General features: G+C 46.5%; 1 protein-coding gene across 11 annotated transcripts in view; it reads left to right on the forward strand.

Annotated features, from left to right (window-relative positions):
* Nucleotides 1-14,002, forward strand: part of ABCC12 (ATP binding cassette subfamily C member 12) — a 62,934-nt gene extending 48,932 nt beyond the window's left edge. For 4 of the 11 annotated variants that reach the window (XM_058674696.1, XM_058674699.1, XM_058674697.1 and 1 more), the window contains 7 exons: nucleotides 3,078-3,167; nucleotides 4,706-4,895; nucleotides 5,674-5,833; nucleotides 10,165-10,243; nucleotides 11,510-11,623; nucleotides 12,989-13,168; nucleotides 13,252-14,002. In XM_058674696.1, the coding sequence (XP_058530679.1) occupies nucleotides 3,078-3,167; nucleotides 4,706-4,895; nucleotides 5,674-5,833; nucleotides 10,165-10,243; nucleotides 11,510-11,623; nucleotides 12,989-13,168; nucleotides 13,252-13,338 (900 nt within the window). In that variant the 3' untranslated portion in view covers nucleotides 13,339-14,002. Of the gene's footprint in view, nucleotides 1-3,077; nucleotides 3,168-4,705; nucleotides 4,896-5,673; nucleotides 5,834-10,164; nucleotides 10,244-11,099; nucleotides 11,252-11,387; nucleotides 11,624-12,988; nucleotides 13,169-13,251 lie in introns of those variants that run through there. The other 7 variants (XM_036492563.2, XR_009246818.1, XM_058674698.1 and 4 more) reach the window with 7 other exon arrangements.
* The last annotated feature ends 287 nt before the right edge of the window (nucleotides 14,003-14,289 follow it).

Consider the following 14,289-nt stretch of genomic DNA (forward strand, 5'->3'; position numbering starts at 1 on the left):
CATAGTTCAAGCCTGGGCTCCCTGCTCCGTCTTGGCTTTCTATTAATGCACACCCTGGGAGGCAGCAGATGATGGCTCAGCTGATTGGTCTCCTGCCACGCAGGTGGGAGACCTGGGTTGAGTTCTAGGTCCCTGGCTTCAGCCTAGGCTGTTGTGGGCATTTGGGGAGGAACAAGTAGATGGAAGATCTCTCTTTTTCCCCCACCCCCATCTCTGCCTTTCAAATAAATGAAACATATTCTAAAAAGTGTCAAGAATAAGAAGCATCCCTGTAGCTCATAAATATGCATATAATTGTATGCATACTTTTAAAGAAATGGATGTGGAGAGGTTCCAATCTTGCAGGCAGCTGGAAGAAATTGTAGGACAAGTAGTACATGGGTGAGGAGGCCTCAGACAGTCCGTGTCACAAAGGTGGCGGGGGGTTGCTGTGGCTGTTGAGGGGAGCAGCATGGCGGCCAGCACTTCCAGAAGGCCTTGGTTGGGAAGTGAAGGACAAGGAAGAAAGAAGTCCAGGATCGGTGGATCGGGCCAAGGCGCTGAGGCACAGCTTGGGGGCAGGCAGGAGGTTGGAAAGTTTGAAGAAGGGGCGGACAGTGATGTCAGGGGGCTGCAGAGCTGTGTAAGCTGGGGCAGGGATGCTGCCTCTGTTCCAGGGAGGGCCCTTTTCATGATGATGTGGTAGACATCTGGATGGGCAAGGTTGTTCTGGGCATTGTGCACATTGTGCAGTGCTTAGCAGCTCCCTTACCTCTCTGCTCCCATCATCCCCACTCCAGGCTGTGATGACCAAGAAAAACTCTAGGTACTGCCTGTGTGTTTGGGAAAGTCACTGGTGTCAGAGTGTGCAGCCCCAGGTCTGGGTGGGGCAGGGAGGTAGCGGGGAGGGGTTGCAGAACAACTGAAGGCCTGCTCTGGGAACTGGAACCAGCCACTCTCCACCTCATTTGCCTAATTTCTATTGGGCCACTTGTTTCTTACCATAACTACTTCTTTTTAAATATTTATTTTATATATTTGGAAGGCAGAATTCTAGAAGAGAGAGAGAGAAAGAGAGATCTTCCATCCATGGTTCACTTCCCAAGTGGCTGCAATGGCCATTGGCTGGGCCAGGTTAAACCTAGAATCCAAAAGTTCATCAGAGTCCCAAGCACCTGGGCCATCTTCTGCTGCTTCCCCAGTGCATTTGCAGGGAGCAAGACTGGATGTGGAACAGCCGAGACAACAACAGGCAACCATACAGGATGCTTGTGTGCCAGGTGGTGATTTAACCCGGTGGGCATCAATGCTGGTGACCAGAGCTTTCTTACTCAGAATCCATCGGGAGGACTTGTTACCCAAAGCACCTCAGCAGCTCACAGTCTCCCTGCATCACCCCTTCCAAAGGATCCTGCCCCCCACCTCTCCTGGAGCATCCAACAAACACATGTGGACCATGTCTCATTGTGCATATCCACGTGAGACTCACCTGCACTCACTCTGTGGTGCCCACATGGAGCTGGTCTATCTGCAGCCAACTTGGGGAAGCAGTGCTTAGCACCTGGCCCAAATCACAGTTAGGAGGTGTATATTCCGTGGGGCGGTGGACAGCTCCTTCCTGCAGCTCACCTTGTGATCCAGGGAGGGAGTGCTGGTGCCCACACCCTACACACACACACACACACAGAGCCTTTCAGGGCAGGCAGAGGTGCAGGGGTTTGGCACAGGCCAGAGCGGGCTCTGCACTGCAGGGAGTGGTGGGAGTCTGAAGTTGCACTCAGCCCTGTTTTGGAGGTTGTGCCTCCACAGATTCAACCAAGGTTGCATCAAAAGCAGTCACTGGGGTGTGGTACATGGGTGCTGAATGTGTGCAGACATGTTTTCTCCACTTGATTCCCTCATCGGTGTGATGTAACAGCTGTCTAGCCAGCATTTCCACTGCAGCAGCGGTTGTAAGTCATCTAGGGGTGATTGAAAATCTGCGCAGGATTCGTATGCCAGTTCTGCACCTTTCCTATAAAGGTGAAAACATCTCCTGTTGATACTATGGGATGACAATACATGCTCAACTTCCTTATCTCAGCATGGGACAGTTCTGGCTGTGATTCCTGCTGGGTTTCTCTGAGCTTTCCAACAGACACGCCTCTCAATTGCACACAGCGGTACTGGATTCTGCACACACCTTTCTTGGCTGCCTTTCTTCCCGGTCTTTTCTTGCCCACCCTCTATGAGTATTTTGGGGATTTACCACCTGTAGTAATTGGTCAAGGCTGGAATAACAAATGTAAAGCAGACCTGGTTCTTACTCCAGAGGAATTTATTCTCTCATGACTTGGTGGCAGACATCAGAAGCCAAGGTGTTAGCGCTTCCATGTTCTTTCTGAAGGCTCCAAGGCAGACCGTCCCTGTCGTCTGCCTTCTTCTGGTGGTTGCTTACGTTCCTTGGCTTGTGGTCGCACCACAGCAATCTGAGCCTCTGGCTTCATGTTCACTTCTCTTCTTTGTGACTTTACTTCCTTGGTGTCTTACAAGGACACCTGTTCTGGGACTCAGGGCCCACTCAGGTAATCTGGAGTGATCTTTAGAGGCTCACTTCACTCCCAAAGACCCTCTTTCCAGATGAAGTGGCAGGGATTTGTGTAGGGAGAGAGGGCTTGGGATGAAGAGCCCTCAGGTCTCCAATGGGGCTGGCTTCTGGGGGCTCATGCTAGATGAGGTCAATGGTTTTGGGGTGCTTATATAGTGGTGGTGGAGTTTCCAGTGAGTTTTTGACCTCGGGACTGCCCCCAGAGAGACTCTCATATTTGGACAGAAGTGTATGTTGGAGTGGTGCAGTGGTGGGTGGCCAGACGCCATCGGGGAGGCTGGGGAGAGTGCAGTTACCACTTGTTCCTGGACACAGAGCAAGTGAAGGCAAATGCTTGTGCTGGGACATCTCCTGGGGCAGGAGTCTGGGAATGCAGACTCTGGGCTTCCTTTTTGTGAGGTTCCAAGTGAAGCAGGGGAAGGGGGATTCTCCAGGGCTGTCCCCTGAGGGGTGGCACTGCAGAGCTGAGAAAGGAAAGGGCTCTGAGTGACAGGCTGTTCCTTGCCAACAGCTCAGCGGGCTGCTCCAAGTGTGTGTGCGAACAGGAACTGAGACCCAAGCCAAATTCACCTCAGTGGAGCTGCTAAGGGAATACATGTTGGTAAGAAGTTGGCGCATGAGCACAAGGGGACACAGTGACCCTGTAGATTGCAGAATAATATTTGATTTCTTCAGATGTACAAAGAGATGTTGGGGGAAAAAAAAAACCCGAAGTTGTGCTGGTTACCCCTGTTCTTAAATTGTGTTTATAAGACAGTCTAAATCCTTAACAATGAATGTTCCTTCGGGGTAGTTTTTATGTATACAAAGGGCAGGTGAGTGGCTTGCTTTGGTTGCCAAAAGTTAGAACTTGATCGGCCAAAGCTGTAAGCTGAAAGAGAAAGAGGCACGATGTTACACTTTCTTAGAAGCCTTTCTATTCCGCTTGCAGATCCTGCTAGTCTTTGTAAGGAAGTCCCGCTGGTTCTGGTAGTCACTGCGAAGGACCTGTAAATGGTGTTTGGCTCTATCTGCAAACGTCATTAAACACTATGAGACATTTTGGACTGCATTTTGAAGTTTAATACATTCAGTTCGCTTTTTTAAGTACCTCAATGATCAGATTTCACAAACAAAGCTTCCTACTTGTATAAATGACATTTCAACGCCCTACACCAACAATAAGTTTTTGGCTTAAAGTTGTGTTTCAACCAATGATGCAATTATACATTTTAAATGAGACAGAACCACAATCCCAGATTTTATTAATATTAGAAATACTGCACCAAATACTCCTCCAATTAAGAAAGCTACTGCTGTGGTCTTTCCTCCTCCTAAACCTGTATTCTCAATTCTGAATCTTCTAGGAGCTTAACACAAACAACTCCCAGGGTGCAGGTCGTTTTCTCAGCCAATTGAGGTTCTGATCAGCCAGAGAAGGGGCTCATCAGGCGCCCCAAGGAGCACATGGGCTCTCTTTTCTGGACAGTTAACAGGAACCTCCTAACTGAAGAGGCAGATTCAGCCTTAAAACCAAGCCAAGCTGCTGCTCTCATTAGACAGACTGCATTGCTGGGCCTCTTAGGAGATGCAGGTGCCCCTTAGCCACTGACCTGAGCTGGGTGTCCTGCATTCTCATCACCTTCCCACCTCCATCCCCACAACACCTCCAATCCTGCAGGTCTCCGAGCCTAGTCTGACCTCTCCAGGCCAGGTGCCCAGGTTCCCTTGGTCCCCACGGGAGCTGTCTCTTACTTCCTGTCGAGCAGCCATACTGTGTTCACTAAGCTCCAGGGCTTTTCTTTCTAGTCTCCCAAACCTCAGGCCCTTTGCACCAGCTGTGACTGCTGCCTCCAAGGCTCTAGACTCAAATTTTCTGTTGGCCACGTCCTCTCAGCACTTCTGGTCTAGGCGCCAGTGCCACATCCCCACAGATGCCATCCGCCACCCTGCTTATCGTCCTCCACCCCGCCTGTTGTCTGCCACCTTGCCTGTTGTCTTCATTTCCATTATTTTTTTTTTCTTGTTTGTAATGGGACATGCACACTGGTGTTGGAGTGTCCTCACTGGTCTGCACCCCAGTGCCTAGGGTTGTGGAAGTGAATATATGGAATGCAAGGAAGAATTAGGGGCAACTCACTGTTACACTCTGCTTTTCAGACCTGTGTTCCTGAGTGCACTCATCCCCTTAAAGCAGGGCCCTGTCCCCAGGACTGGCCCAGCCGTGGGGAGATAACCTTCAAAGACTATCAGATGCGGTACAGAGAGAACACCCCGCTGGTCCTCGACGGGCTGAACTTGCACATTGAGAGTGGGCAGACCGTGGGCATTGTGGGAAGAACAGGCTCCGGTGAGCACCACCAGCTCTGCTCTTGCTTCTTTCTTTCTTTAAAAAATGTACTTGTTTTTGTTTTGAAAGAGATTCAGAGAGAGGAGGGCAAAAGAAAGAGAGATCTTCCACCTGCCGGTTCACTCCTACAGAGGGCTGGGCCAGGTTGAACCCAGGAGATTCATTTTGGGTCTCTCACGTGAACGGCAGCGATCCAAGGGCTTAGGCCATCTTCTGCTGGGCTCCCAGGCCATTATCAGGGAGCTAGACCGGAAGTGGGGGGCCAAGATACAATCCAGCATCCCGTGTTGCAGACAGCAGTTTTATGGCTGCATCGCAGTGCCAGCCCCTCTGCTGTCGTTTCTTTAGGTTGCGTTCTATACATCCCCAGAGCATGCTGCTTATTAAACCACAACAGAGAAGCACCACGTGCCTGTGGGACTGACTGCTATCTCCCCTCAGATCTCTATCCTGTAAATTAGGATCTCAGGTTGAGCAGTGGAGGGAGTTGGGAGCTAACACCCAGCAGCAGTTTTGGAATTGATTGGATGATATTCATTTTGGTGAAAGAGGATGGGTGCTGGCTGAGGGGGTCCCTGCAGGGACAGCGCAGGATGGGGAAGGATAACTGTGTTAGGGTGGTTTCAGGCAAGCCCAGAACCAGGAATCCCTGCCTGTCAGGAGCTATTTGTTTCACTGCCTTAAAAATGCCTGTAATGACCCACTTGGCTGTGACGGACACAAGTTGGAACTGATGTGGAGTTGTGTTCCCGGTCTCCCTTGCTCGTGCGGTTCCCAGGGAAGTCCTCGCTAGGTATGGCGCTGTTCCGCCTAGTGGAGCCGGCAGGCGGCACCATCCTCATCGACGCCGTGGACATCTGCTCCGTGGGTTTGGAAGACCTCAGAACGAAGCTGACTGTGATCCCCCAGGACCCTGTCCTGTTTGTAGGTACAGTAAGGTAGCTGTTTTTTGCTCATTGCGTATTCCTATTTTTGCATAGTGAAATCAGACCAGCACAGCATGACCAGCATGGGGCTGACCCAACTCAGGGAGATGGGGGACAGGGCTGGGAGGTGGACCCTGAGATTTACTGCTTCCACATTAAGTTGTCAATCGCTGAGATGCTTGCTCCTCACAGGTCCTAGACAGCCCTGTTTTATCTGTGTATCTTACCAGGCTTCCCAGCAGACACTGTCAGAAGCACCCCACTTTGCACGCTGAATAAGTGATTTCCCCCCCATTTGTGGCCACTTGTGTGATGATTGCTTCCTACCAGGGAGCAAGCAGAAGCTGGACAGCTGCACGCCAGCAGGGCTGCAGCTTCGTGTCAGGGGCTGAGGTCAAGTGTGAAGTGAGAACCACAGCTTCCTCCTCCTTCTTTCTTGGCTCCTCCTTTTCCTTCCCCTCTTTCTCCTCCTTCTTCTCCTCCTTCTTCAACTTCTGTTTTTTACTTATTGTTTTCCATGATACAGTTTTGTAGGCATAGGGCTTTCCCCTTCCCCTCCTCTTCTTGCCTTACCGAGTTCCCCAACCCCCAATTTGCTCCCATGTTATCACAATAGTATAGTTCCTTAGTGCAAATTACAAACTTAACTTTCTGATATTTAAAGTTAGACCCTCCTATTGTAATGTAGAAATATGTCTATAAGTTTTATTGGCAGTCTTACTCGTTTAGGAGTAGAGGCTCATACTTGCTCATGTGCTAGTCTCCCTTGTATGGTTCATATACACATTCTTCGCATAGTGGTTGCTTTATATCAGAGAACTTGTGATATTTCTGCTTTTGGAACTGGTTTGCTCCACTAAGCAAAACGGCTCCCAGGTGGACCATTTTGTTGCAAATGATAAAATTCCATTCTTTTTTTACGGCTGAGTAGTATTCCCTAGAGTAGCTGTACCACTTTTTTTTTCATCCATTGCTCTGTTGACAGGCATCTGAGTTAGTTCCATGTCTTTGCTAGTGTGAATTGTACTGCTATAAAAGTAGGATTGCAGGTGACTCTTTAGAATGTAGATTTCATTTCATTTGGATATATTTGCAGAAGTGGTATAACTGGATCGTGTGGAGATGAATTCTTAGTTGTCTGTGCACTCTCCATACTGACTTTCATAACGGTTGTACTAGTTTACATTCCTACCAACAGTACGTCAGAGTGTCTTTTTCCCCATAGCCGTGCTAATAGTTGTTATTTATTGATTTCTGTTTATAGACCAGGTCTTCTGTAAATAAACCAGATCTTCTGTATATAGACCATTCTCATTGGAGTTAGATGGAACCTCATTGTGGTTTTTTTGTTTGCACTTCCCTGATAGCTAGGCAGACTGAACATTTTTGAAATGTGTTTATGAGCCTTTTTAATATCAGCTTTTGAAAGTATCACTTCAAATGTCCTTTGTCCATTTCTTAGCTGGGTTACTTCTTTTGCTCTTGTTAAGTGTCTGGAGTTTCTTGTAAATCCTGGATGTTAGTCCTCTATTTGTTGTGTAACTTGCAAATATTTTCTCCCTTTCTGTTGGCTTTCTCTTTGTTTATTAACTGTTTCCCTTGTAGTACAGAAACTTCTTAGTTTGATGTAGTCCCATTTGTTTATTTTTGCTTTAATTGCCTGTGCTTTGGGAGCTTCGCAAAGAAGTCTTTGCCTACAGCTGAGTCTTCCAGAGTTTTCCTGATGTTTTTTCTTAGTAATTTGATGGTGTCAGATCATATGTTTAGATCCTTGATCCATTCCAATTGGAAAAATTATAAAATATCCAATTTTCCCAACACCATTTGTTAAAGAGACTACTCTTCCTCCTTGGGTTGTTTTTGGTTCATTTGCCAAAAATTAGTTGGTTGTAGATGTGGGGGATCACTTCTGGGATGTTTATTTTGTTGCATTAGTCTTCAGGTCTTTTTTGTGCCAGTACCAGACTGTTTTGGTTATCACTGCCTTGTAGTATATCATGGAGTTTGTTATTGTGATAGCTCCTTTTTTTTTTTATCATTTGATAGCTTTAGCTATTTGAGGTCTCTTGCATTTCCATACGAATTTTAGCATCAATTTTTTTCTAGGTCTGAGAAGAATGTTGTTGAGTTTTGATTGGAATTGCATTGTATCTGTAGATGACTTTCAGTTATATGAACATTTTAATGATATGATTCTACCAATTCAAGAAGTGGGTACATTTTTTCATGATTTGATGTCTTCTTCTATTTCTTTTTTTCTGTTTTGTAGTTTTCATCATGATAGAGATCTTTCATGTCCTTGGTTGAGTTTTTCTAAGGTATTTGAAGGTTTTTTTTGCCTCTATTATGAATGAGACTGATCCTGTAAAGCTTTTTTTCAGATATTATTTGTGTATACCAAAGTGATTGGTTTATTGGTTGATATGATTAATTTTGTACGCTATGAACTTGCTAAATTCTCTAATGAGTTCCAATAGTCTCCTGTTGAGCCTTTGGTTCCCCTGTGGAGAATCATGTCCTGTACAAATAGGGATAATTTGGCTTTCTCCTTTCTAATTTGTGTTCTTTTGATTTCTTTTTTTGGCTTGATAGCTCTGGCTAGTAGTTTCAGTCTGATGTTCAGGAGCAGTGATGAGAGTGGACTTCCTTGATTGATTCCAGATCTTAGTGAAAATGCATCCAGCTTCTCCCCGTTCAATCTGATGCTGGCTTTGAATTTTTTCATGTATTGCCTTGATTGTGTTAATTTGCTTGAAGTCTTAACATGCAGGCTTGCTTAATGCCCTATCGTGTGGTCTACCCTGAAGAAGGTTTTATGCCCTGATGAAAAGAATATGTACTCTGCATCTGTAGGATAAAATATTCTGTAGATATCGATTAAGTCCATTTGGCCCATAGCATCTGTTAAGCTCTGTTGTTTCTTTGTTGAATTTCTGTCTCGTTGATCTGTCCATTGATGAGAGCGAGTGTTGAGGTCTTGCACTATTATTATCTATGTCTCCCTTTGTTAACAATTGTTTTATATAGCCAGGTACTCTCACATTGGGTGCATATACACTTACTAAAGTTGTTTCTTTTTGTTAAATGTATCATTTGATCATTTTGTAGAGTCTTTCTTCTTTTCTTTTAGAGGATTTTGTTAAAGTCTATTTTTTCCAATATTAGAATGGCTATACCAGCTCATTTTTTCTTCCCATTGGCTTAGAACATGTTTTAATCCTTTAGCTTTTAGTATGTGTGTCTTTGTTGATGAGATGTGTTTCTTGAAGCAGATAGATGGACCTTGTCTACATCTTTCAGTTGCAGAGTTTAGATCCTTGTTTTCAGGGTTATTGCTGAGTAGCAATTTAGTTCTATCACTTTAATACAGATTTTCCCATTGTTTGGTTCAGGGTTTCGTGTGTGTTTGGGGGGGTTGGGGTGGCTTTCCTGGGATGTTCTCTACTTCTGTCTTCTTGATTATGGTGGGTGTTATTCTCATTTTCTGTGTGTAGCATATCTTTAAACATCATTTGTAGGGCTGGTTAGGTAGAAACAAGTTCTTTCAGTTTCTGCTTGTTTTGAAAGTTCTTTATTCCATCTTCATGTAAAAATTAAAGCTTTGCTGATTATAGTATTCTGGGTTGGCAGTTTCTTTTTTTTGAGACCTGGATTATGTCTGTCTATTCTTTCCCAGCCTGTAGGGTTTCTGGTGAGAACTCAGCTGTGAATCTGATTGGAGATCCTCTATAGGTTATCAAATGTTTCTCATGTGCACATTTAGGTATCTTTAGTTTTTTGTGTTCAGCTTAGAAAGTTTGAGATAACCAATTTCTCTATGAACCTCATGCAGTGGCCAGCCCTTAGGAGAGAGGACTGTTTCTCCCCCTGAGCACCAAATGCAGCAGGGGAACCATATTTCCTGGATGTGGAGCTGGCCCTGCGATAAATGCACACTAGGTCTTGAAACATCAGGATCATATTCTGCTGTGACATCCTCAGTCCTTGGTGAGGCCCTGGGGACTGCAAAAGCTCCTCTCGCCTCTGAAGGCTGAAGGAACAGAGTGGAAGGGCCACATATGCACATTGCTGTCACCCTCCCCCTGCCCAGAGTTTGGCTGTGCAGCTCCACTGCACAGGTCTGCAGTGCCTCGCTGGGTGCCGCTGCCTCTTGGTTGCAGTTCCCTATCCCACTGGAGTTCTCTGTTCCATTAGAGTGTTGCAGATGCTTGGGCTCATGGCCTGCAGTTGGTAGTCCTGGCCCTTCACCACCTCCTGTTGTCCCCCTGCATGCTACAGAAACTCCTGGCCCCTCCTACTGGTCCTTCAGAAATCTAACTCCCTCTGCTTTTCCTTTGTTGCAGGTACAACTTGGACCCATTTGAGAGTCACACCGACGAGATGCTCTGGCAGGTTCTGGAGAGAACGTTCATGAAAGACACGGTAGGTCTCTGGGGCTGCACCAGGCACAATGTGGCAGACAAGCTTGGGCCAATGCTCATCAGGTGTGGGCACCTATGTGTCAGCAGGATGCAGTCCTCACTGGCTATTTATTTTTTAAGACTTATTTTGTTCATTTGAAAGGCAGAGTTACAGATGGTAGAGCAACACAGATAGAGATAGAGAGCTTCTATCTACTGATTCACTCCCCAAACATCTGCAACGACCAAGGCTGGGCCAGGCGGAAACCAGGAGCCAAAAGTTTCTTCTAGATTTCCCATGTGGGTGCAGGGGTTCAAGTTCTTGGGCCATCCTCTGCTGCTTTCCAAGGCCATCTTTAGTAGGAAACCAGGGCTGGGGTAGAGCAGCTGGGATTCCAACCAGTACCCACTCAGGATGCCAGGCATTGCAGGAGATGGCCTTACCCACTACACCCCACTGACTTCTTATTAAAGCATCCCTAGACACTACTTCAGGGATCTACAATGGTCCATCATGAGCTCCACACGTGCATACGTTGCATCAGTTGGCCTCACAGCAGTCCTCTGAGGTTGGCACTCTTGTCCCTTGACTTAGAGATGCAGAACTTAAACTCAGAAGTAACAGGTCCAGGCTGTTGAGCTATAGATTGTGACCTGAACCCTAATTCCAGAGCTGTTGGAGCACACTAGTAGATCACAACAGAAAATTCAGAGGAAAGTGAGGGACTGTTTGGGAGGGGCCTGCCCTGGAGGTGCTGCAACCTCAGTAGGGCTCAGCAGGCCAACAGCCCCACCTCTGCAGCCTGAATGGCTCATCTCTTCCAAGACTTGGCACCCATGTGAGCCTCTCCCTCAGATGTTATGACTTGTTCTTGCAGCTGTATCAGACCCCAACTTGCCTTTTCCTCTCTTGATGACCAGAAAATTCTTGCATCCTGTCACTGTTTTGTTATGGGGGTAGCGACCCCGGTGCTGTTGCCACTTGGCTGTGTGTTCATTGCAGCTAGCAGTGCCTGATTGGTACTCCTTGGTGAGTGGTCCACAGGGTTCCACGGGTCCAACTGTGATTTTAAATTATGCAAGTCTGCCTCCTCTCCAGCCCTTGCTCAAGCCGTGCCTGTTTGCAGTGTCAAAATGATTGTTGTTTTGTGCCTTCTTTCCCACAGTAAAATAAAGCCAGCGGATGAATTCACAAGAGGAGGCCATCAACAGGAACGAGGCAGAACCATTATATAGATCATCAGCATCAATGCGCTGCTTTCTCTGCTTTTTTTTTTTATATTTATAGATAATGAAACTCCCAGAAAAATTACAGGCAGAAGTCACAGAAAATGGGGAAAACTTCTCCGTAGGGGAACGCCAGCTGCTCTGTATGGCCCGGGCGCTTCTCCGTAATTCAAAGGTAAGGAGACAACACAAAAAGCGAATTTGTCAAATTGTGACTATTTCCTGTGGTGCTCCTCCAGAGGGGAGGTAGAGCCACTGGTTTGTCTTTCAGTAAAGATGACGATTGAGCCACTTAAGAAACAGTCATGTTTTTGTTTCTTAAGACTAACACAAGAGTAAAAATGGAAAAATCACAGCTATTTCTGGTGGCGGCGCCTTGCTCCCCTGAGGTTCTCCTCTGCCGGGAGGTCTGGTTTCCATATTTTCTTTAGGATGACTTTGGCAATTCTGCCTTTGCAATTTCCCCACTTTGTCCCTGAGCAGTTCTGAGTCCTGATAAGCAGGACCCAGGACACTGGAGAAGGCCACCGGGATGCTCTCCTGTGGACATTGTGAGATGGACACTTTGGTCTCTTAGGGACTTAGCCACCTTGCTTGTTGGTTTCCAGCGGTCCTCTGCTGTTGCTGTGGAAATCTACAGGGACCCCATGAAGGTGAAACCCATTGTGCTTGACATGCTAAGGACAGTGGAAAGGGAACCTGCTGTAATGCCACTCAGGGGTTGTGTCTGTGTATCTTGTGCCCATGATAAGACACGTTCTCCTTTCTCTAGCCAGGAAATAGATCCTGGAGTGGGTGGAGGGAGTCAAGCAGCTAGACAGAGGCTGAGCAGAGGTCAAGCTCTTTGATTTGCTGTATCAAACGGGGCTGGGGCAGGCAGACTAATCCCCTTTCCCTTCAAAAAGATGTCCCACCTCCTGATAACATGGAAACTTCCACACAAGAGTTACAGACTTGAGAGTTACAGCCTCAAGTGATTACAGCAGGGAGAGTCATGGGAGAGAAGGAGATGTGGTGTCAGGAAGGGGTCACGGGCCATGCAATTCAGGAGGTTTCTGGAGGCCAGAAAAGGTCAGGGAAAAGTTTATTGCTGAGAGCTCAGAGAAGGAATGTGGCCCTAAAAACCAGTGCCTTGGTTTTAGGGCTTCTGACTCTTAGGGTTGTCGGTTAATAAATATGGCTTTCAGTCTCTAAACTCATGGTAATTTCTTAGAGACAATGATAGGAAAGCAAATGGCAGTGCTGTTCTTTTTGGCTTAGGCTGATTCACCCTAGCAACTGTGTAGGGTTTCTTCCAGCCTGTCTAGATGGTTAGAATAACCCATTTACCAAGAGGCATAAAAAGTATATAGCTAAGCTCCTTCCTCCAGCAAGTCCTTCAGAGGAAGGGGAAGGTGATATGATGGGACTTTCATTCTTTGCAAGACTTAGCTCATTACTTTTCAGCTTTTCTTCTTCTAAGTAGAACTGAAACTATGAATTTACCTCTCAGTACAGCTTTGGCTCAGTGTGACATGTAGAGCATTCCCTTCTCCAACAGATCATTCTCCTAGATGAAGCCACTGCGTCTATGGACTCCAAGACGGACACACTCGTCCAGAGCACCATCAAGGATGCCTTCAAAGGCTGCACCGTGCTGACCATTGCCCACCGCTTGAACACGGTTCTCAACTGTGACCGGGTCCTCGTCATGGAAAACGGGAAGGTGCTGGAAGCTCGTGTCAGCTTTACCTCCCTGTGGTTTGGGCTTTCTAGTGGGTGGGTGTTTTCTGGAAATTTCATTTCTTCTTCTCTGACTTTTAGGTGATTGAGTTCGACAAACCTGAGGTCCTTGCTGAAAAGCCAGATTCTGCATTTGCGATGTTGCTAGCAGCAGAAGTCCAATTGTAAACTCCCTACAGCTGAGTTTACAGGAGAAGGAGGATATATGGGATGTTGGCTGAGTGTTGCAGCAGCAAGAGCTGTCACCTGGACAGGTTGCCACCTCCCATTTGGGGGTACAGGCAGCCGAGGCCACAGTGCTATCCCCTACCTTGCCCGTAGTTCTTGCCACCTCTCCTCATTTGGTGAATTTGGGCTGATTCTGAACAGAAGATGAAGTCAGTGGATTTAAAAACTGGCCCTTACTTCCTAACTCCCACAAGGGTCCCTCATGTGTCCCTGCTAATACCATTGTACCGCCTGAGAATGGAAATGCTGTAACTTTGCACTGAAAGCTGGTCAAAGCAAACAGAACAGGCAAAATGCCCAAGGATGGCATTTGCAAGGGTTTCCTGGCCTTGCTTTTAACAGGAAGAAAAGCAGAATTCTCTGCTTGCTTAACCGCTGTTCACGTCTGCCTCGACTGCATGACAAGCAGTAACCACACGGATCCGCAGCCTGAAAGATGGATTACAGTGTTGGCTGAAAAAAAAGTTGTTTTTTTTTTAAATCATCTTATATGTTCAATTGATGTGTTAGAATAACCAGGAAAACAAAATGCCAGAGTAGCTCTGTAAATGACATTTTTATATCTTCTTTATTGGTCATTAAAATCTAATAGGAAATTAAACTACCCTGAAATGCTCTCCTACAATTATTTAACTCAGGATGTTGTAGTTTCTGCACGGCTTCTTCTCTCAGATCTCTATCTCTGTCTCCCCGACTCAGTATTATAGAATCACGATTGTTTACCGTGTCCTTCATGGTTTGCTGTAATGGATCGGGTAGCCCTGGGAATGAATGCTGTAACAAGCGGTGACATTTCAAAAGGAAAACAGATGGCAAGTCCAGTGGGTTCCTATGTAGGTCTGCTGAGGGCAGCACAGAATTTCTGGCCAGGTTTGCTGCCTTAATACCTGA

This window comes from Ochotona princeps, chromosome 16, assembly GCF_030435755.1.
Source record: "Ochotona princeps isolate mOchPri1 chromosome 16, mOchPri1.hap1, whole genome shotgun sequence".
In the NCBI taxonomy this organism is placed as follows: Eukaryota; Metazoa; Chordata; class Mammalia; order Lagomorpha; family Ochotonidae; genus Ochotona; species Ochotona princeps.